The sequence below is a fragment of the Cavia porcellus genome, unplaced genomic scaffold (assembly GCF_034190915.1).
Source record: "Cavia porcellus strain 051 isolate PalLab524CR breed Dunkin Hartley unplaced genomic scaffold, mCavPor4.1 scaffold_18, whole genome shotgun sequence".
NCBI lineage: Eukaryota > Metazoa > Chordata > Mammalia > Rodentia > Caviidae > Cavia > Cavia porcellus.
The window spans coordinates 41141770-41164115 of NW_026947501.1; the positions used below are offsets into that span (position 1 = coordinate 41141770).

A 22346-nucleotide genomic window follows, 5' to 3' on the forward strand; every position below is an offset into this window, starting at 1 on the left:
AAAACCCATGTCAATAACTTTTCTGGTTCTTTATTAACAATTGATTCTCTTCTCCACAGCACTTACAGAGTAGACACTAACAGGAATGAATTAGGGTGAAACTTGATTAGGACCATAGAGAATCTCAGAAATCTCAGTGTATAGATATTTGACCAAGCGGTTGTCAATGCTGAAATCCACACACAGAATCCTAGTTCCAGCTAAAGATGCTGAGTGAGGTGCAAGGCAGCAGTGCTTTCAATCTACAGGCCTTGTATTGCTAAGATCCTGAGTGTATTCCAGTGGCTTTGTCCTGAAAACTTGGGCCCAAGTGTGGTGCTTTTCAGAGATTTTAAGATTTGGATTCTATAGGAATGGCACTCAGTCCTGAAGGCAATGTTGTGTAGGTGAAGTTTGGTATCCTGGTAAATTCCTCCCACTCTTCTACCTCCTCGTTCTCCTCATCTTCCTCTTTCTCCTTCCCCATCTCTCTGCCTTCTCTTCTTCTTCCTCTTTCTTTTCCTCTTTCTTCCCCTCCTCTTCTTATCCCTCCTTCTTCTCTTCTTCTCCTTCTTTTCTTCTTCTTCTTCTTCTTCTTCTTCTTCTTCTTCTTCTTCTTCTTCTTCTTCTTCTTCTTCTTCTTCTTCTTCTTCTTCTTCTTCTTCTTAGTTCCTCCTGTCTATAGATGGAAAAAATATACCCACACTTCATGAAACTGGAACCCAAAAATGTGTGCATAGAATAAACCCACATACTTTATAGGTTTACTGATTCCAGTATCTTTTTAACAATGAAATCTAGCTAAGACTCAGGATGGTTCATTTTCACTCTTATTCACACTAAAAGGTGCTGAAGTATATTAACAATTTAATAAATAATGATGACAGTCACTTCAGATGCTATTACTATGAAAAGTATAGCAATACAACCAAAAGAGAGACACAGTTATTTTGCATGGTCTGGCCAAGGAGATTATGTACTTAGTGAGATATGCTTCCAAAGTACTGCAAACTGATGCGTGACATGCTGTCAGCATTCAAAAAGTAAGCACTGACCAAGTGGGAGTAAAACAAAATATGGTTTCTAAAAATAATAGCAATAAAACATCTCAAAGTCTTTGCATGAGGACTATAGGAAAGATGTTTGAAGCATTCTCAGGAATTAGTAAAAACCTGTTCATTACAACTGAAGGTGAAAAAATTTTAATTTTTCAACTGGAAAGAAAAAACCTGGGCACTTGATTCTTGAAAAGTCCCCAGGGGAATGCTCTCCAGGATTCTTCTAACATTGCTCAGCTATTAAAGAATTCAGAAGCTTGTACACGCATGATGCAAATGGGCATGTCTATCATTCAGCCTAGGGCAGACCTTGATGACATCAGTGAGGTGATCCTTTTATAGACAAGAAGACTGTAAGTGCTGTGCATTAGAGAGCCTTTAGCCACATTTCAAGAAAGACCTGGGAGCTCATACACTATGTCCTATCAAAGCAGTGCAAGAATCTGTGGAAATGAGCACAAAAGCATAGTGTCACACCAGGGTAGTGAACAAGCCAGGAACATGAGACCTCTGAGAAAAATTATAGGCAATGAGCAGGGCCACACAGAGAGAGGCCATGAAATCTGCAACTTGGAAAGGCTAGAGGGATTGAACTGCAAGCCCTCTGAAATTCACATATCACTGGAACTTTCCAGGTAATGAGCATGTAATCATAGAGATTGATGTTGGTGTTTGGGTTTTATTCAGTGTTATTCCTGTCTACTCTTGTATTTCTTCCACTTAAAATGAGATTCTTTACCCTGTCCATTTGAATGTGTTTACTTACATTTTTAGCAGTCTGTTTGCTAAATGTTTGCCTGTAGTTTCAAAGACATTTTGGACCTGAGCTCTTTAACACTTTTGAATCTTTTGTCTCCTAGGCACAGAGTAAACACATTTTGCATAATGAGATGGATATGAGCCCACTGGATGCCAGGGATATGATGTGGTTGTTCAGGTACAAACTGTCCCCCAAAAACCACACTACTGATGTAAGAAACACAATTTTATGCATATTCCTCCACACTGACCTTTCCAGCATTCTTCTGCCATGTGCCATTAGGAATTTCTAAATAGAAAATTACTGATTCTGATATTTATCAGCTTTGTGTGAAACCGTGGTGGAAATCACAGCTGGCTGCCCTTTACTGCATGTATGCTCGTGGGAGTCCTTTGTAATCCTTCCAATTTCAAAGAACCCATAAAGGAGACAGGCATTGAGATTAAAAAATAATGTACTAAAACAAATATGCAATATGGCATTCAAAGGTGTATGGATCCTGGAGTAAGCATGCTCCTCAGTAGATTAGGTAGAATTCCACAACTCAGTGGCTGAATGTGGTGTTTAGAGTCGGGTCTGGATGGAGGTGAGTCCCTGTGAAAGTGACCTGGGGAAATGTGGGTCTGCCTGAGCATTATTTTTCCTTCTCAACTTCCTAGCACTCTGGCCATGGGTGTTTTGATCCAAGGTTGTGATTGTTCAAAGTTTAAAGACTTGATTCTTATTGCAGCCTAAATAAGTAATCAACTCCTGCTTTACTAGAGAGATCATATATTACACAGATCCTTCTTGTATGTATTTTGCTGTAAATGATTTTCTCATGTTTATGTATTAGGAACAATGTAAAATAGAGAAGATTTAGCTAACTGTTTATAGATTATCTATCTAACTCTCACCTAAGGCAGTGTGCACCAAGGCCATGAAGTCTGCAGGACAGTGGACTGTGGGAGGTGGTCTGCACATCACAGTTCTGTCAGTAGTTTGGGCTGACTTTGCTCTTTCCCTTTATCACACATTAGTGGTCACCGATTACTGTAGCATGTGCTTGCAATGCTCCATGATGAGATACAAGGTTTGGAAACCTGAGCTGAGGAACATGATTGCTCTTTCAGTCCTTAAAAGAGGAAGGATGTGCTTAAACATTTTAGCCTCAAGAGTCGCTTCCCCACAGTATAAAATCCAAGGTCACTGCTTAACAAATTTTTTCCAGTATTGTAAAAGTGGGGCGTGCATGGATGAGATTTCTTTCTTTCTGAATTTTTTTTCTGAACTCAAGTGACTGAGTCATGATGCCTCCTAGGCTACTGCTGTGCTTTCTCTGTACCTGTGCTGCTTTTTAAATCCACCTCGTGGAACTGTCATTTCATGGAAGTTTAGACTGTGAATGTAGAACACATATTTGCATTGAGTTGAGAAGGTACATAATGGAAAGTAACATTGTCCATTCTTTCTTTCTTTCTTTCTTTTTTTTTTTTTAATCGGCACCAGAGATGGAAACTCACAACTGCGCACTTGCAAGGCAGGCGCTTATGCCGCTGAGCTAAATCCCCAGTCCTATTATTGTGTATTTCTTGCAAAATGCCCAGAAATCAGTTTATGACTTACTTTTTGTTAAAATGTTAAGGAAAATTTGCAAACTTATTTTTACTATTCTATATTCTTTAAAGGAAGCTGTATCCAACTTGAATACACAAAATACTGTTACACAGGCTGGTTGTGGATGGGAATATAAAATTTGAAACTTTAATGGATAGCCTTCCATATGGTGTCCGTACATGGAATATGCATGTGAGTTGAGGACAGTGTACATATTATATCTCAAAGTCTTTAGATTTATATTTAACAACAATGAATTTCAAGGACAAATCACCACATATGTAGGGATCACTTTTTCCTGTGGTTCAGGTGAATCAGTTTCTCAAATACTTTCTTGGTCCTCTCAATCTCTCTGTCATTACCTGATGAAAGTTGCTAAGCGCCTCCTCGCGGTAACACATGTGTAACTACAGTCTCTAAATGGCACTTGGTGCTACCATTTAGCTATGTTCAGTTTGAACCTGGATAGAGGTTGTGCCTGCGAGAATTCAGTGCTTCCCAGTTCTTTTCCCTTCAACAATTAGTCAGGACTTGTGGAGAAGGAGAGTGTTGTTTGATCAGTAGTCCAGTTGTGGTTACTTATTTTTTTCTGTGCCCCTCATTCCTCAAGTGCTTCTGTCCAGTACCCCTCATCTCCTATTTTCGTAATTCTAGATTTAGAAATAGTATTTTTAAGGGTCAAAGAAGGTGGTAATTAGAAGCTATGGGTGCTTACTGAGACTGTGGCATAATTTTCTCTAGATTAGGTAAAATTAGCAGTTTGTCTATCTAATCTCAGAGATACAATATTGCCTTTCTATCAATGAAACAATGAATCTACACTATCTCTGATTCCATTCCAAAACCTCCTTTACTTAAATTCTGCACTAATGTCACCCCTTCCTTCAATAACAATGGAGATCTTGGTTGTGATTCTCAGTAATTAATATAAAAGCTTGATTAGCTTTCCTGTTCAAAACCAATCTGTTATCACCTGCAGCCCCTGTGCAGAAACACCACACACTCCCAGCCACAGGGGGCATCTCTTCTAGATGTGGTATCCAGGTGACCAAGTATCCATCCTCCATATCTACTTCTCAAGGGGACAAACTCATCCTCACTTTCCAGGCTGTCAGACCACTTGCAGCAGCTTAGCCTGGTGTCAGCTGAGCACAGGGAAGGCTCTCAGACTCCTGATTTCAATTTTGATTCATTTTTTTTTACCTTGTGGATTCTAATATTCTAAGTATCTACACTACACTGATTTATTAAGTATTGGATTCTTATGTGGTTAACAATAATACTTTTCAGAATTTATGATATATTTTATACATAATTTTAAGAAGTGTAAACTAAAGATATCTGAAATTTCAACACCAATTTTAAACAGCAAATAAGTGGTTTTGAGAAAAAAAAAATGGCTTTAAGAGAAAATGTCTGCTAAAATAAGATCTTTAAATTCTTTGTGTCTCCCTAGTATCCTGTTAAAACAGATTCTCATTAAGTAGGTCCCGGGTGTTCTCCTTTGTACTACTTTTATTTGAATTTCATCTAGTTTTGAGAATAGTGTCAACTTTGTATCTGACACTTTCACTGCAGGAAAGCAATATTTATATTAAGAATAACATTTTATATTTCTTGATTTTGCTCTGAACAATATTTTTGTATTTCATTGTTGCTCTATAACTTTATGCAAAAATTCCTATACATTTCATGGAATTTAATTATCTTACATTGAGTTTATGATTCATAGGCATTTTATTGTGTTAACTTCATATTTCATGTTAATACTGGGAAGCACATTCACATATATCTGGGTATTTCTCTGAAGTGGAAAAATCCTGAGAACTGGAACAGTGCTGACCACACTGAGAGGTCAGATGTCAGCTCCCAATCACCATTATGATCTTGGGAAGCGCATTTCTCAGAATTTCTTTTGATTTATTCTTTACTTTAGCTTTTGTCCATGAGAGGGCCTCCTATGAGATTTGGAATTCAGACAAGGATGACACAATATCTATTGACAGCTACAGATGGACACATGGTCATCAATGACTGGAGAATCAACAAGTGAAGCTCTGAAGTCAGCACACCACATCCACACATTATGCCTAGAATTTCTGAGGTGTACAGTGGACCACATGATCAGGTAGCCCCTACATTTGGTGGAAGATGATTCTGCCTCTGGGAGAGCAGGAGACAATCCATCAAATATGTCACTGCTTTTCTAGCAATGGAGCCCAAAACATTTAAAATCTATGGTTAAGGTTCATTCTCTAGAAATACAATTTTTGTTTTGAATATCTAGTGTGATTTTGCTTTTACTCTTTAATTCTAAAAGACATCATAAACCTAAATGTTCAGCTATAAACTGAATATTTGTCCTGTATTACATAAGAGAGTTTTGTCAGCTGTCTGAATTCAAGAATGAGAATGAGGAGAGAAACCTGTGGTTCAAACTAGTTTCTTGGTCCATCTATCAAAACCTCCCAGTACTTTCAAAGATGGTTATGTCTCAGGAATACACTCATCATTGTGAGTAAATGCAAAGACCTGGTGATGAAGGACAGGCACACACTTTTGCTTCTTAGGGAGTTTTTGTCATAGGTTGTATCACTGTGCGAGGAGCAGAATTATGCTAGTGACAGTAGTAAGTTGCAACATTTTCAGACTCTAAGCTGCTGATGGTGAGACTGAAATCTGTCCCAGACTCATTGCCACTGACCCTTAATGGGACTCTGGATGCCAAGTTGGTTCCTCAGTGGATTAGAAGTTTGAGAGCTTTTCCTGATTTCTGTTGATACTAAGCTAACTATTTTTTTTATACTTTGACTTGCCTTGCAATTGATGATGACTATCTTTCCTACTAAAGCAGATATGGAGGATGCAGACTGGGTCATCTGTGCGTCACATCTGGTACCTATCATTGGAAACAAAAAAGCAAACATTCACACAATTGAACATGATAAAAGAGAACATTTTGAAAAAATCAGGAAGCACTGAGAATATTAGGCTGTCGAAATTTCTGCTGTTCTTTCATTATCTGGGATCAGAGCAGCAGGTACCCCAGAAGGTGACTGGGGGCCCTCATGTCTGTACTGCGTTCTAACTGGGAGAGACTCCTGCTCAGGGTGTGTATGGTCTATTAAGTAGTCTTGGAGGCAGTGAGCTGTGCTATGGTCACATGCAAATCAGCAGGGCTGGGCACAGATGCAGGACAGGCTCATCTTAGTCACTCAGCACAGCCCCAGTGTCACCAGAGCAGCTAAGGACAACAGATTTCCCAGTAGACAGCAGGTTTCTCTCTGAAGGGTTTTGTTACAAAATACATGGGATGAAGTTTTTCAAAATTTATTATGAATCTTGTGAACATTTGTAATATTTTTCACATTTAGGGTTTTACAAAGGGATATTTGTGATTGGAAAGAACCCAGGAAACAGTAAATCTTACAGTGTGAGGTTACCAGATTTCTAATTTATTCTCTAAGTTTTTGGACTCATACACAAGCAGCAAAGGGAGGAAGCCAGTGCTGGAAGAAGAAACACACAAATGCTGGTCTTTGTAGATCTGTCCTCAAGTCATTTGTACTTATGGTGTGTCATCTGCCTCCTATCTTATAGAGAAAGTATCTTTTTTTTTTTTTCAGATGTATTGAAAATTTCTGAACCATAAAAACATTTCATTATGTTGCAGATAAAAGTGTTAGAATCTGTGGTGAGGAAAACCTGTGGAATATGTGTGTTAAGGAAGACAGAAGGAATGCTCGAGGTTTAAGTGGTACCTCAACAGACATGAGGCACAACATCAAAAATACTGATTTATCCTTCTTTTGCTCAGAAAAACTTCTTTCTGTCATAAAAATGGATTCAAAATAATAAAATGTGATCTTAACTTGATACAACTCTTAAACATACAAAAAATTTCCCTGCTCTTGATCAGAGTCTACTTTGTTGTTTATGACAACAGAGCAGTGATTAAGGACAATGACTTGTGTGGTCAGTGGTTTCAAGTTTCAGGAGCAGAGCAAATTGAAGTTGGGAGCCCTGGGTTAAAATATGGGCAAGGAGTAACTGGCCATGAGTGAGATGCTACTTGAGTTTATGTTTTTAGGAAACTCAAGTCTTCATCTCTACGAATGTGTTTCATCTCCCTCAGAATCTGTTGGTACAGGAGGATCAAGAGTCACAAATTGGACACAGACACTGTGTTCCCATGACCAGGAACAATGGTAGTGCTCCAGGGGAGGAGACTATGAAGGTGAAGCAAATATTTCAGCAGGAATGTTATTTTTCACCTAACTCTAGAATTAAATGAAAGATCTCTGATGTTATGGTGCTCTGATTTCACAAGACAACCTATGTTATGATGATTCTGACAATGATAGAGTTGTTGGTTTACTGTCATGACACACTTATCAGAGTGAAGGAGAGAGAAGGAAAGACTAACACACTGACAGAAAGAGATAGAGAGAGAGACAGAGACAGATACAGAGACAGAGAAACAGACTGAAACAGAGAAAAAGAGTAAGAGAATGATTGGAAAGATATTTCAAGAGAGAGAGACAGAGAGAGAATGATGGGGGAGAGACCTTCCACAAATGGGCTGTACTCTTGCCTGTTCAAATCCTTCAAGGCTCATAACTCTGCACAGACCTACAGTTCCCAGGTTCCCTGATCAAATTAAGAGGTCACCTCTTTGACTGCCAGGACTATTGGTTCTCTCTGAGAACAACAGGAGAGGATCCGTTTGCTTTCCCATGAAAACTATATGCCTGTCTTCATGGTCCCTGACATGTTTTTATTGTTATCTTTCCAACAAAGAGAAGATTTTCTAGATATATCACAGCATTCAAAACCACAAGATTGTTTGTTGACTTCTTTATTTCGATACCTGTGAATATTTTAGGTGCTTTTGTCTTTGAAGATGTTACCATAATAAAAGACACATATTCCAGGATATATAGGAAAAGAAGTATAATATTAACTCAGGAAGCAAGGCAAAGTAAATCTAGTACAATGGTCATGAATTGTGAGGATGGAGTGTATGGACTATTACCCAAATCTGTCCTCTCCAGCTCAAATTTCTGTGGCCTCACCTTCAAAGGTTTTGTTCCATCACTTCCATCTAGTCCTGGTGACACTGAGGATTTGGTATTCTGCAACTGTGAACTCAGCTCTGTCTCTTATTCTGTGTGCCATTCCACACAGTGTGCTGCATGACTCCTAAGGTTCTGGGATTTTTCACTTGTTCCCTTTTACTATTTTCACCTACACTCAATCACTATGCTCCTGCAGTCTTACAATTAGCATGTCTTCTTGTTCACCAACATACACATCAGCATCGACAAATTTCATCTGCATCCTAAAAGAACACAGTTGTCAAAGTCTTCTCCACGGTTAGGAATCCTTTCTCAAGGAATTTCACAAGGAATGAAATTCCAGGGAGCATCATGGTGAGTCATCCTCTTTCCTAAAATGTAGGGAAGTTATGTTGATGGTACATAAATGAGACCCCGGAAGATGGATTAACTATAAAATAGAATGATGGCCCTGATGATACAACATGGAAACAGCTAGGAATTGTGGGAAGAATTGGGAAATCATAGATATGGAGGCAGTGGTATTAGATCTGCTACTAATGCAGCAAGCCTAGAGTCCCTGCCATGACAGTGGAGGCCAGAGTTACAGCCAAATTGTCTACCCCAGCATGGGAAGCTAATCCTTCTTTTCCTGTTTGTTGCAGGTTTTTTTTTTTTTTTCCTTTGGCGGACGGTTCATTAATCTACAGACACATGATTAACTTTCATATATATATATATATATATATATAGCATTCAAATGTTCTTTAAAATATTCATTTAATGCAGTATTTTTCTTCAGGAAATAATGTGCTATAATTTATGGTGTGAAATCCGATAAAAGGCAGCTATTTAACACAGATTACTACTGCTATCAATTTGGGTACTATTATTTTTATTAAATACTCTGGATCTTTCAATTCTTTCTATCTTCAGCATTCTTTCTACTACAAGATAATATTCTTTCTCTGGAATGTAGCTAAAACGCATAATGTAAAATTTAGTTTAAGGCTTTGGACTCACATAAAATTAAAAACATTTTGACAATCTTAAAAATGTGAAATTAATTCAAGGAAAATGTTGTTCAGATCAATACTTGACCTGGTTTCCTATTGAGATCTAGGATTTTTTTTTTGATGTTTCGTGAGACTTAGCACAGTTAGTGTGAACAATAAAATGTGCATATTTTAAGTTTGAATGACAAATTAAGATGACTGAACTGAATGTGACTTAACAAATTTTCTAGAACAATCGGTAGCATTGTGAGCTTTTTACACAAGGTGAGCAACAGTTTTAAAGGAGCCAGACTTGAAGTAGCAACTATCTGTGGAACTAAACCCATGTCAGTGTGATTTAATTTGCAGCTCTAAGAGCTGATATCACCAGGGAGATTTCTGTACAGTCCACCTTGTCCAATGCTCAAGAACTTATCCCTGACCCCTTCTCCTTCAGACCTGCTTGGCTTCTCTAACTTTTCTGCTTTCCAGGATGGGCCTCAATCTCCCATTCTGACATTTTGCATTTCTGCCCTGTGGTCTTATTTAAAACAATATTCCCTTCTCCCTGCTCTTCCTCTAGGTCAGTCTCTCTCTCACAGATACTTTATTTTTTCCCTTGTAGCTACCCATTTAACTCCTGCTTTTTGCTCTGTATTCTTTTATTTATATTGATTGACTTTCAAATACCAAGAAGGCTTTCACTTGGTGGAGACACATTATTCAATGTTTATATACCGATTGAACACATTTAAATTGATTTTGTCAAATATCTGTGCATCTACTGTTATGTAGGATATTGATTTTACATTTCTTTATTCCCAGGAACTTATTCAGCATTCCCAAGTATTCTGCCTGCTTGGAATTCACTTTGTCCATTATTCTTGGCATTCACAAAGAAATTCTGAAATTGCCTTTTGCAAGTGTCTTTTAGAGGTGTAATAAATTTACTGTGGATATTATTCCCTAATGTGACCATAAAGGGAGGTTCATTGAAACAGCATGGTGCATTGCCATCCATATTATTCACTGGATCAAGAATCCTAGATTTTTGCTCTCCCCCACAGTCAAATGACCAGGAAATATGAAAGTATTGAACTGATTCAGGACATAGGCTCAGTCATCATGGGGCATGGTGTCTCATCACTTGGAGGTATAAAAGGGAAGGAGGAAGGGCGAATGCATTCCATTACTGGGAGAAGCTCCAGCCTTCCTCTTGGGTTTGGACCACATCTCCTGGCTTCCGGTGTAGACTCCTCAGCTTTCCAGCATAGACTCTTCAGCCTTTCATTATAGAGCCTTTGCCCTTCGCTGCAGACAATCAGCCTGCTGGTGTGGGCTTGCACAAGACACTAGGGTGAATTCCAGACCTTGGAATTCAGCCTCCAGTGTGTAGAAACCCTCTGCACACTTCCTCATCTGACTCTGGCTGACCATCCTAAGCCAATATTGTTGTTTCTTTTACATCTTTGTATCCTACGTTACATCTGTTCTCTCTAGTAAAACCCTGACTAATACAGAAGGTACTGGAATTTTGGTATTGAATGTAATGAAAAATCTAGAAGAGGAATTTGAGTGGAGTACTTGATCTAATATCACATAGCAACAAAACCCAATTTTTCCTCCTTCTGCATTCTAACTCCCATTGTTTCACTCACATATTAAGGAAAACTTTAGAATGTACTCACAAAGCCTGGAGGTTCATGCTACTTGCTCACACATGAAGTACTTTGCTCATATTGGAGCTGGACCTCTGAACATAATATCAGTTAGGTGAGCTCAGATGTCATCCAAACTGCCAGACCATCAAAGACCCCTATGGCCAAAGACGCTAATCTCTGTGGCAGATACAATTTCTGTCCTACATTTACTTTCTAGGATTGGCTTAGATTAATTATTCCCTGAAATAATCTGTCCACCAAACAGAACTTAAGCGATGTGGAAGGAGACAAGAATTACTTTAAATGAGAGGAGAAATGCTCACTCTCTCATGTATAACCTCAGGTCTGAGTTAAGGCACGTGCAAGGAAAATACAAGATGTGAGAAGACAAAACCCATATAAGGGACATATTATAAAATTAACATCTGCTCCACTTCTCTGCCCAAAGCTTCATGTTCTAGGAAAAATATAGAGAAGAGTAAAGCATAAATAATGGATGAGAAAGTTAGCGTAATGAAACTGGTCAAGCAATAGTGGTTCCAGTTTGTTTTTAGGAAAGTCATCAGTATGCCGCTGAATTATATGTTGGTGAACTTTTACTGTAGTGAGATGGTGGACTGAATTATTGATGTATTTAATGAAAATATGATTTGAGTCACTTAGCATTAGTGAATCTGTATCGGATTTTTTTTTCTGAGAAACAGAAATGTTCAATTGCCTGCACTTGTTCCCTGTTACTCTAGATCAGTCCCTATTGAGGAAGGAAGAGACACTCAATGAACCTCGACCCCAATTCCCCACTTTCTCTGAGTAATGGTGATGCTGCAGGGGACAAAAGGTCAGAAACCCTATAGTAGGCATAGCTGAAGAAATCTTATTTCTTCATTTCTTATACACTCCTTGCTGTAAAATGGATGTTCTATGGGACTGGAAGATCTGTTCAGTGTGCTCAAAATGTGTTCAACTAAAACAGTCTTGGTGCTGATACATTTAATTTTTTGATGTTTTATTAATATCATTACCCTGTTATTTTATAATTCAACAAATATTTTGTTTCATCCCAGTTAAATGAAGACTTGCCTACCAGGACTTAGAGCTACATTTATTCCACAGGAGGAGCATCTTAGATCTCTTGGAGCCAAGGAAACTTCTGTGAACTTGAGATGTTCATTGAGAAAGTGACTGAAACTGAAGAATAGTAACAGGGAGATTCCTCAGGAAGTAATCACGTTTTCTGAGTATTTCTTTTGTCATGAAAGAAATGCCAGAGGGCTGCTTTGTATATATTAAGATGTGTAGGATATAGATAACTAAGTGGAGCACCAAATATGTATTTAAAATTGAAAAAAGAATCTGAGATAGAGATATGAGTTGTGTACTCTCATAATTCCATCCAATGCCATAAATATATGCTCTGTACTATGGTCATGGGTATAAGTTTAAATAAAACTCTGAAATCATACACTGACATAATAAGAAATCTAGCAAATATAATTTTTATTTTCAATTTGTATCAGTTTTGTAAGAGATTTCTGAAATTTGTTGAGAAGTATAGTTTGAGGGTTATACCTTAACACTTGAGGACACATAATCACATTTCCTAGATGAAAGGCATTTTTGAGTAATCTTTTAGATATTTAATGCCATGGCTCAGCACTGTGAGCTTTCTATGACTCTTCTATTCTCTAACGATTTACCTAGGCTCCTCACTGAGAGCTCTAATCATAGCATTTCTCAGGAGACACAGTGCTGAGTGGCGTAGACAGCTGGACTGAGGCAGGATGGAGTCAAAGTACCAATTCCTCCTCTTCCTGATCTCTGAGTCTCCAGTGTGAGGTTCAGAAAAGTAATTGTTTAAAAGTGAATATTGATATCATCACGTGGAAGGAAACAATTGCTTACCTGTCTGATATTTTGATAAACTCAATATTTCAGATCTTAATACATTGGAAATGTGAAAGAACCCATTTATAATTACAGACACTTGTAGGACACCATGAAGACGCAGTCTCCAGGCTTCTTGGTTGTGTTTGCAAGAGAGAGGGCCACCATCAGTTCCAATTCCATGGTCCTTTATTTAAGCTCCAACCACAAGAACTCCTTTTCCTGGTAGCAGAATAAACAAGGACAGGATCTTACACTGATAATTTCCTTGGCATCAAACTGGGCCTCTTAATCAGCTTTTTATTCAGAGAAAATACCTTCCAAGCTGTCCAGTAGAACATTCCATGCTACCCTGATCAAAGTAGCATCATCACAGAATGACTTAGATATTTTTGCCACGAATGTAAATCACTTCAGAACAGAACTAGGATCATCACTCTCCTGTAAAACTTTCTAATTTTTATGAAAAACTTGAAGTATCACATGGCTGAATAAGCCAGGGAGCACCTGCAACCTGATGATTTGCATATCCCTTGCTCAGAAACCACAAAATGCTCAGAAATGTTTTTAAGGGGTGATTTTAAGAGATGTGTTTAGCCTGAGGCAGAGCTCAGAAAGCACAATGGTTTTTCAAGGTCAAATTCTCACCTTCTTGCTTCTCAGTGTCACAGGTAAGGATAAAGAAATCTCAAAACTGATCCTCCTTTTACTATAGAAATTGAGATTAAGGGGGTTTGTTCTGTGTATTGTGTGACGTGACATTCCTGTGTATCTATCTGTACCAACTTCTAACATATCTTTTCATCTCTCCTCCTTGAGCATAGTGTCCAATGGAAAAATTGTGCTCACCCAGTCTCCAGCAACCATGCCTGCTTCCCCAGGAGAGAAGGTCACCATCACCTGCACAGCCAGCTCCAGTGTAAGCACTAGCAGATTGCACTGGTACCAACAAAAGCCAGGAGCCTCTCCCAAGCTCCTAATTTATGAAACATCAAACCTGGCCTCGGGAGTCCCAGCTCGCTTCAGTGGAAGTGGGTCAAGGACTTCTTTCTCTCTCACAATCAGCAACGTGGAGGCTGAAGATTTTGCAACTTATTACTGTCAGCAGTGGGAGAGTGATCCACCCACAGTGATACAGACTACAACAAAAACCCCATCAGCCCCCCAGGCCCAGCTGCTTCTTCTGCAGAGTCTATGATATCATTAGAGGCTTGGCGTGAGACAGAAACTCCTGATTCTTTTCTAGTGGAGCTGAGGAGGTTTGGCTTCCTCCAAGAGGAAAGGAAATCTAGAGATGGGAAAGATGAAATGAGGTGAACCAGGAGGCTCCCTTGTATAGCAGCCTGTCCAAAGAAGCCTTGCAGGGGTGTGGTGCAGATACCCTGAGTTGGACTTTGATTCTCAGGTTAAGATACTAAACTGTGGAACAAATTCCCAGGACCTTGGGGCAAGTGTGCGCCTAGGATTGTTCCCTCTTTTATGAGGAGCAGTGATGGAAAACTAACAGGCCTGTCCTAGATCTTAGTAATCTTCAGACACAGTGACTGTATTTCAAAATTGAAGAATTTCAGAGTTGAATCCATCATCAATCCTTCCTTTTGAGAATGCCAAAATTATTTTCATTGAGTAATTTTATTGTATCACAGTGGAATAATGTGGATATAGCACATAAGAAAATGTGCAAAGGATCTAAATTATGACAAAATTCTCTTATTTATGGTCCCTTCTTGTGGTTTGTAACCCTTCTTTTAAGGGGCTGGCATTCAAGATGAACATGTGGAAAATATGACACCTCCATCCTTAGTGGCAGTAACTCTGGCTTTCTGAATCATCTCGAAAACAGCAGGAATATAAGTGCATACTCACTAGCTCAGGGATGAAGACTGTACTATTGAGGTCAAGTCCTACTTATTGAGAGTAGAGGGAAATAGAATTCATAAACAGAGAAAGACATATTGCTTAGCTACAAATACAGACTTGGTGTTATAAATGGCAACCTTTCTTACAAATTGGCACTGAGCATTTTCTACATTTTATATCTTACCTTACTTTTATATTAAAAGCATAGAGATTCACAATAAATAAAACATTCTGTTTTCAGTAATGCTCTTTTTACTGCATGCTTGAATACTTTTTTCAGTTCCTGTTTTGGGTGATCCTTCTCAGCCTCTTTAGAGATGGAAGAGAGTATAGAGAAGAATATAATGACCCAGGAAAATATAAAAATTACACTGTACACGTGGGACAGTGAAATGTTGTACTCGTTTGGCCCACAGAATAAAGTGCATTCTCTGATGGCAAACCCATGCAGAATTAGAATACGTGATGTGTATACTCTCCTCAACTCAGTGACATGTATGTTTCATATACTGACAACATATGTAGGGTTGTTAACTAAGATTTCAAATTTTGTGTTTACATTCAAATAGAGTATATAAATGCAGTTATGTATTCAATTTGGTTATAGCTCTCTTGAAAGAATATAGTTTAGTAAAAATGTGTTATTTTTTTCATGTTTTCCTGAGCAGAAACAACAAAGATATAAGTTTTAACTGTTTAGTTTGTTTCTGTGCCTTTCTTAAGTATGCTACAACATCACTTTTCGGTTATGTACATACACAAAGTTAAGCTTGGGGAACCCAAAACTCACAGGTGTCAGGACTTGGTAGCTGAAGGACAAAGTTTAGTTGAAGACAGAAAAGGGGCATGAGCAAGAATCTCAGAAACTCAGGACTCATGTAGTATATTATATGGAATGACATGCAGAGAAAAGACAGAGCTGAGCTTACAGAGTGGAAGACCAAATCCCTGATGTTTGTAGGACTAGAAGGAAGTGAAGAGGCAAAGTCTGTTGTAGTCAGGGTGTGAAGAGAACAATTAGATTCAGGACATACAATTTATAATACTGTTTTATGATGGTCACCCAGAGTTAAACCCAAGAAACTGCAAGAAATCTGTCCACAACCCTAAAGACACAAAATGTTCACCCAAGGGCCAGGATCCCAAAGCAATATCTTGCATGAGTCCAGATGAAAACCTAGAGCCCATAACCATGCCTCCCACAATACAGCTGAAAGTTTAGAGCCCACAAGAAGGACTCATTCCAGGCTGTTTCATGGATCCACACTGGGAAGCCCAAAGGTCAGCTGTGGAAGCTAGAAAGCCTATGCCCACAGGGTTAAGGAGTTGAGCTGTTAGGATGAGAGTCCTCCAGTGTAGCCAAGAAGTCATGCTCAAAAAAAGGGCCAGACCTGTCCTGAGAAGAATGACAACCATCCTCAGCAACATGGAGGTCCCAAGCTCCTCTAATGATTAAAAAGAGTTGAGTACATTCCGGAAATCCAGCATGATGATTTTATCCTGGAGATTAAATGGCACATATCTTCCCTTCCAGAGCCAGAAAGTGATGCTCCATGTAAGGACCACAGCTCTCCCAAAGTGAACCACAACCATTTTTACCAACAAGGACCCAAACTCTTCCAATGACAATGGTCCAACACACACTGGGGAAGCCAGACTTGATATGCTCCTCCAGGAAAATGAACAGCTCAAATAGCAACACTTGGAGAAAATCATAATGCCTCATTTGCCTTCTCCATGTTGCTATGCTGGAAAATTTCCTCAGGTAGAAGATCTACACTCAGCACCATATTTATTTAATTCAGCTGGTGTTAAATTGACCATCAGCTCTTCATCCATAATAAAGCCTTGTAAGGTAAGGGCCACAAAAAGTTTAACTGGAGAAGACAATTTACACTGGACTTACAAATTCTGAGCATAGCACACATTCTAATTTGCATTGCTTTATGAGTTACTATTACACTACTTTAACTACTGGTCTTTCCTTTTTTTTTTTTTTTTTTTTTTTTTTTTGGTACTGGGGATCTAATTCATGAGCACATGCTTGCAAGCAGGCGCTTATGCTGTTGAGGAAAATCTCCAGCCTCTTGGTCTTTTCTTTTGCCAAGATCTTCAAAGACTGAAGCAGAGAGATAGACACTCTGCATTAAATAATGTGCAAATGGATTAAAATGAAGAAGTCAGGAAACTTCCTTGTAGTTTCTCATGTTGTGGTCTATCTATTTACATCTTCTCCTCTTTGGAAAGAAAACATGAAGAGCACACTATATGCATTAACTTGGAATAGATCTCTTGAAATTACAGGAAAACAGATTGATGCTCTCTTGTGACCTTTAGAGGCACCCACAGTCTCTAAAGTCAAATAGGTCCTCTAATAGACTAATCAGAGTTCCTAGGAACTTTGTGCATGTGCATATATATAATCCTGAGATGCTTGCAGTCTTTGCCAATGCTTGAGGATTGTCATATAAAAACGCATAGTCTACTACTTGAGTTTTTCTCTGTCTGTCAGTCTGTCTCGCTCTCTGATGAACGGAGTTAAACCAATAACATTATCAGTATCAGGCTCACCAAGGGTATTTTCTATAATCAAACAGAACACTGTACCTCACAAATCCTTCATTTAATTCTAAAGTCAGGTTAAAAAATCCATTCCTGAAGTCCTATCTTGCTCTCTTGAGACTCCTCCACTGCAACACCACCACGGTTCATGGTGAGTGGGACAATAGAAGTCCACTTTAATTCAGTGACTCTTCATCCTCCAGCAGGGACAGAGTAAAAGATAGTGCAATGAAAGACTTGAGTTTCCTCAAAAGAAAAACTCAAATATAAAATCTCCATTATAATAAGTTATTCCGTATTCCATAATTGTATCCATGACACTCAAATTCAATTTATTATATTTCTGAAACTTGAAACCACCCAGCACAGAACTCAATGACAAGAATCTCTGTTCTGTTGTCATAAATGACAACAAAATACATTTTGATCATAGCAGAACACTTTTTACTGTGTTTAATGATTATATCTAAAGAAGATCACTTATTTCATTTTTACTCCTCCATTTTATCTCACAGCATGAAGTTTTCCTTGTCAAAGGGTTAAATTACTCATTTTTGTTTTCTCCCTCAGATCTGTAGAGACTAATGCATAGAGCTCTCACCTATTCCTTCTGTATTCCTTAATACACACACTTTATATTTTTTCCTCATTACATTTTATGTCCCTTTATCTCCTAAATTGGGAAAATGTTATTTTGATTCCTGAATTTTAGAATATATGTGAAAACATAGACACTTAAAGAAGTTGCATAGCATTGGTCAATAAATAAGACAGTAGTCAATTAAATCCCCTAGACACAAATGACACCAGAACCATTATGAAAAGACCATCACTGGGGCTGGGGATTTAGCTCAGTGGCATAAGCACCTGCCTTGCAAGCAGGTGGTCATGAGTTCGATCCCTGGTACTGATAAAAAAGAAAAAAAAAAAAGAAAAGAAAAGACCATCACTCATGCTTTTGTCCTCTCAGCATGGTGTTCCTTTGTTTGCTGCATTTGCATGGGTCTGTAAACTCAGAGAGTAAGTTTAAGACCTGGTAACCTATACTCTGAGTTACTGTGCATGTGTTCTTTCGAGTGCCAGTATTCCTCTATTGATCCCTAACTACAAAATATATTCCAACTGTAGAACCAGATTTATTTTACAATCTCAATGTTTTCATTAACTTTGTTTGTAACAAAAAGGACTTAAAGGGAGAATTCTGCTATCCATGTTAAAACTATTCTGTTTACCTGATCTGGTGACACTGGTGCTATGCTCCCTGGGGCTGTGCTGAGTTGATGTCAGGAGCTTGTCCTGAAGGTGTTCCAAGCCATGCTGATTTGAATGTTCCCAGAGCACAGCCCCTGCCCTCCAAGAATACTTAATAGACCAGTCAAAACCTGAACAGGAATGTCTCCCAGTCAGGAATCAGCACAGACATGAGGGTCTACAGTCAGCTTCTGGGGCTCCTGCTGCTCTGGCTCCTAGTTATGGTAGGAAAACAATGGAGCCTAATGTGGTCATCCTGCCTGATTCTTTGGAAATGCTCTCATTTATCATGTTCAATTGTGTGAATGTTTGGTTTTTGTTTCTAATGGTAGGCACCAGATGTGACATCTAGATGACCCAGTCTCCCTCTTCCATAACTGCATTGATAAGAGAGGCAGTCTCCATCCAATGCAAAGTGTCTGGTCATAGTTAAATGGTTAGCTTGGTATCAACAGAAATCAGGGAAGCTCCTAAACTTCTAATCTGCTGTGCAAACAGTTTGATATCTGGAGTCCAATCAAGGTTCAGTGGCAGTGTGTCTGGGACAGATGTCACTCTCATAATCCATAGCATGAAGTTGTTGCAATTTATTACTATCTAGATATGATAGTTCCTCTCCAACAGTGATATAATCCATGATATAAACCCCCCAAGGAACAGAAGTGTGTGGCTACTTTCATCAATTGGTCTTTGCATTGTTTAAAATGGCAAGAGTTTGTTCACATGGATCCAGAAATTTAAAGTACTGAAAATCTTCATAGAGGGGTCAAGAAGCTCCTTTGCACCTCATGTTTCTCTCTTCCTTCTTATCCCAAGCATCAGAGACCTGAGAAACCTCTCTTTAAATAAGAAAAATGCACATTTATTTATAGCTGAATATTGGGTTTTATGGTATTATTTGGAATTGCAAGAGGAAAATAAATGGCAATGTTCAAAGCAAAAATGATCCTTCCAGGGAAAATATTTAAGCCATAGTTTTAAACATTCTGGAATCCATTCCAAAAAAATTTAGTGACATATTTTTGGATTTTTTTGGTAGTCTCTCTTCCCAGGATTCTGAATCATCTGTCACTTAATGCAGACAGACATGTGGACAGTGCGCTGAAGTGACTAGAAAATCCACAGGTAAAGTGTTGCCATCAGCCGAGACCATCCACTGTCTATATCTAGGCTTTAATCACTTGCAGGTCACCAACTTGCTGCTGTTTTGCCCTTTAGCCTCTAATTATATTGATCAGTTTTCAAATACCAATTCGACCATGCATTCCAAGAATAAACCTGGCTGAGAAACGTTATTCAATTCTATATGCCAATTCAATATTTTAAAATAATTTTGTCAAACATCTTTAAAAATATTGTTATGTAGAATCTGAGCAAACATGATTGATAATTCCTTTAAACATTGCCATCCAATACTCTTTGACCAGTTATCACTGAAAAAAATCAATTTTGAATCTGATTGTTAGTATCTGTTGCATGTTTAACAAAGGACTAAGGAATAAGGAAGAGAGAACAATTAAAGTCAGCGCATATTGCCTCCTACCTAGCTCACATTGTCTATCTTAGCTAGTGTTCTGGTCAGAAGCCAAATAGACCCTCAACACGCATTGCACTGGTGCTCAATGTGGGCCTTCCTCTGTTCAGAAATGATGGGCAAACATGTCCAAATGAAGAAGAAACTTCAGAAAACTTACTGCTGATAAGTTTTCTTCCCATTTTGTCTTCTGTTCTCTAATTGCTTATTATTAACAATTTTAATAATTTTTAGTTTTAGCTGTTTTTATACTCTCCCTTAGATTTTTACAATTTTCACACTGAAAGTAGGAGATGGTGCACTTCTTTGATCTTTGCTACCACTAGAAATGGATGCAATGTTTGACACTATTCAGGATGAATTTTCTCCATTTGCATTGAAAATAATCAATGTATTACTATCGATTTATTTTCATGGTTAAAGTTATTGCAAAAATTCTCAATAGCAGAGAAAATTATAATGCAGCACTGATAAAAATGAAAGACAGAAAGAGAGTTTCTATAAAAGAGGAAGGTGATTGTACAACTCAAACATCTAAGAAAAGTGAAGTTCATTCAGCAATAATAAAGAAAAATAGATCAGTTGTGATTTCCTTATCTCTAGGTTGGACAGAGATATGGAGACTCTTTTCCAAATGGGCATGAATGAGCCTCACATCTAAGTGAAGTATGTGGGGAATATACATGGCTCAGAATCACTGATCTCTTAATCAATTTAAAGTTCACTGAAAACTGCTACAGCAATGAGAACAACACAAATTTTTCCTGTCACCAAAAACGTGCCTGTATTTTCATTGCTTTCAACAGAGGAGTAGCATGTTGAGAGGATTACAGACATTGCAAAATTGTGACAAGTACACAAAAAGCCAGTGTATGTGCTTTCAAGAAAAGGAACAGAACCAGAAAGAGGGTTACAGAAGGCTGTGAAGATAAAAGAGAAGCCATTGCCTAGCTAAGTGTTTATGTAGGTGCTGTGCATAAGGAGGAAGGAGAGGAGCAAGTTAACTGCCACCCGTGAAGCCTGACCAGGCAAACCAGCAATGTGAGTTACATGGATCAATGGAAACTAAGAAGACTTGAGAGTCAGTGAGACACAGGATATTTAGACAGTGGAGAGAGGAGAGAAGATTACAGAGCAAAACTCAAGAAGGGTTGACAGATAGCTAGATAATTGCAATGATTTGGATATGTCTGCACAAAATTCATATGTCGGGAGCACAATGCCCAAGTCTTTGAGTTAATTATAAATGATGATGAAAACTTGGGGAACTAATTAGGGTCAGATGAGGAAACAAGGCTGAGTTCCTAACTGTGACATTAGAAGAGGAAGAGAACAAGCTAGCTGCGTCTTTCCATGTTACACCCTGCACCATGACACGATGAAGAAAGAAAGCCCTCACCAAGGGCCAAACAGAAGCTGACATCATGTTTTAACCTTTTCAGCTGTAGAACTGTAACAAGTAAATTTCTTTTCTTTAAAATTTTCACACTACATTTTAGCTATAAAAGCAAGGAAAGGAGCCAACCAAGGTGATGCATGCTAGTAATCCCAGCACAAGGGAGCCTGAGACAGGAGAATCACTGCAAGTTCAAAAGCAGCCTTGACTACAAAGTGAGCTCAACACTGCTGCAAAATCGGACCCTCACTCTAAAAGACAAAAACAAAAGACAACAACAGAAAACAAAATAAGAAAACAGAAAATGGACCAAGAGGCAATGCTATAGACTATGTCAGGGAAAATGTAAATATGAGGATTCATTGAGAAGTTTTCTAGTCCGGGTACTCACAAACACCCTGTGTATTTTCTAGGCTTCCTCCTTGATGGAAACATATTTCAAGAGTCTTATGTTGCCTAAAGTGAATATAATGAGAGATCAAATGAAGAGGCCATGAGAACCCAGTGCCATGTTACAAAACAGGGGCTTGACTTTCTGAAGATGCAGGAAAGCAGGAACCAAGACTTTTGACTCTGCCCTAAATGATTCCTATTAATGAACCATAGATGCTGCCTGCTGTACAGCTGTTTACAGACAGCAGGATACCTGTGGAGCCTCAGTGAGCACTCTCTCTTAAAATATTACTGATAATCCAAATCAGTATGTATAGATTTAATATAGGTGAACACAGTAGGGATTTTTTCTGGTACCAC

The 22346-nt window shown here is 38.5% G+C and overlaps 1 gene segment (V, D, J or C); it reads left to right on the top strand.

Annotated features, from left to right (window-relative positions):
- The first annotated feature begins 13574 nt into the window (after nucleotides 1–13574).
- On the top strand, nucleotides 13575–14188 carry LOC134471431 (Ig kappa chain V-VI region NQ2-6.1-like). The segment is given in 2 exon segments: nucleotides 13575–13661; nucleotides 13815–14188. Coding segments are annotated over 2 exon segments (423 nt in total).
- Nucleotides 14189–22346: the final 8158 nt, after the last annotated feature.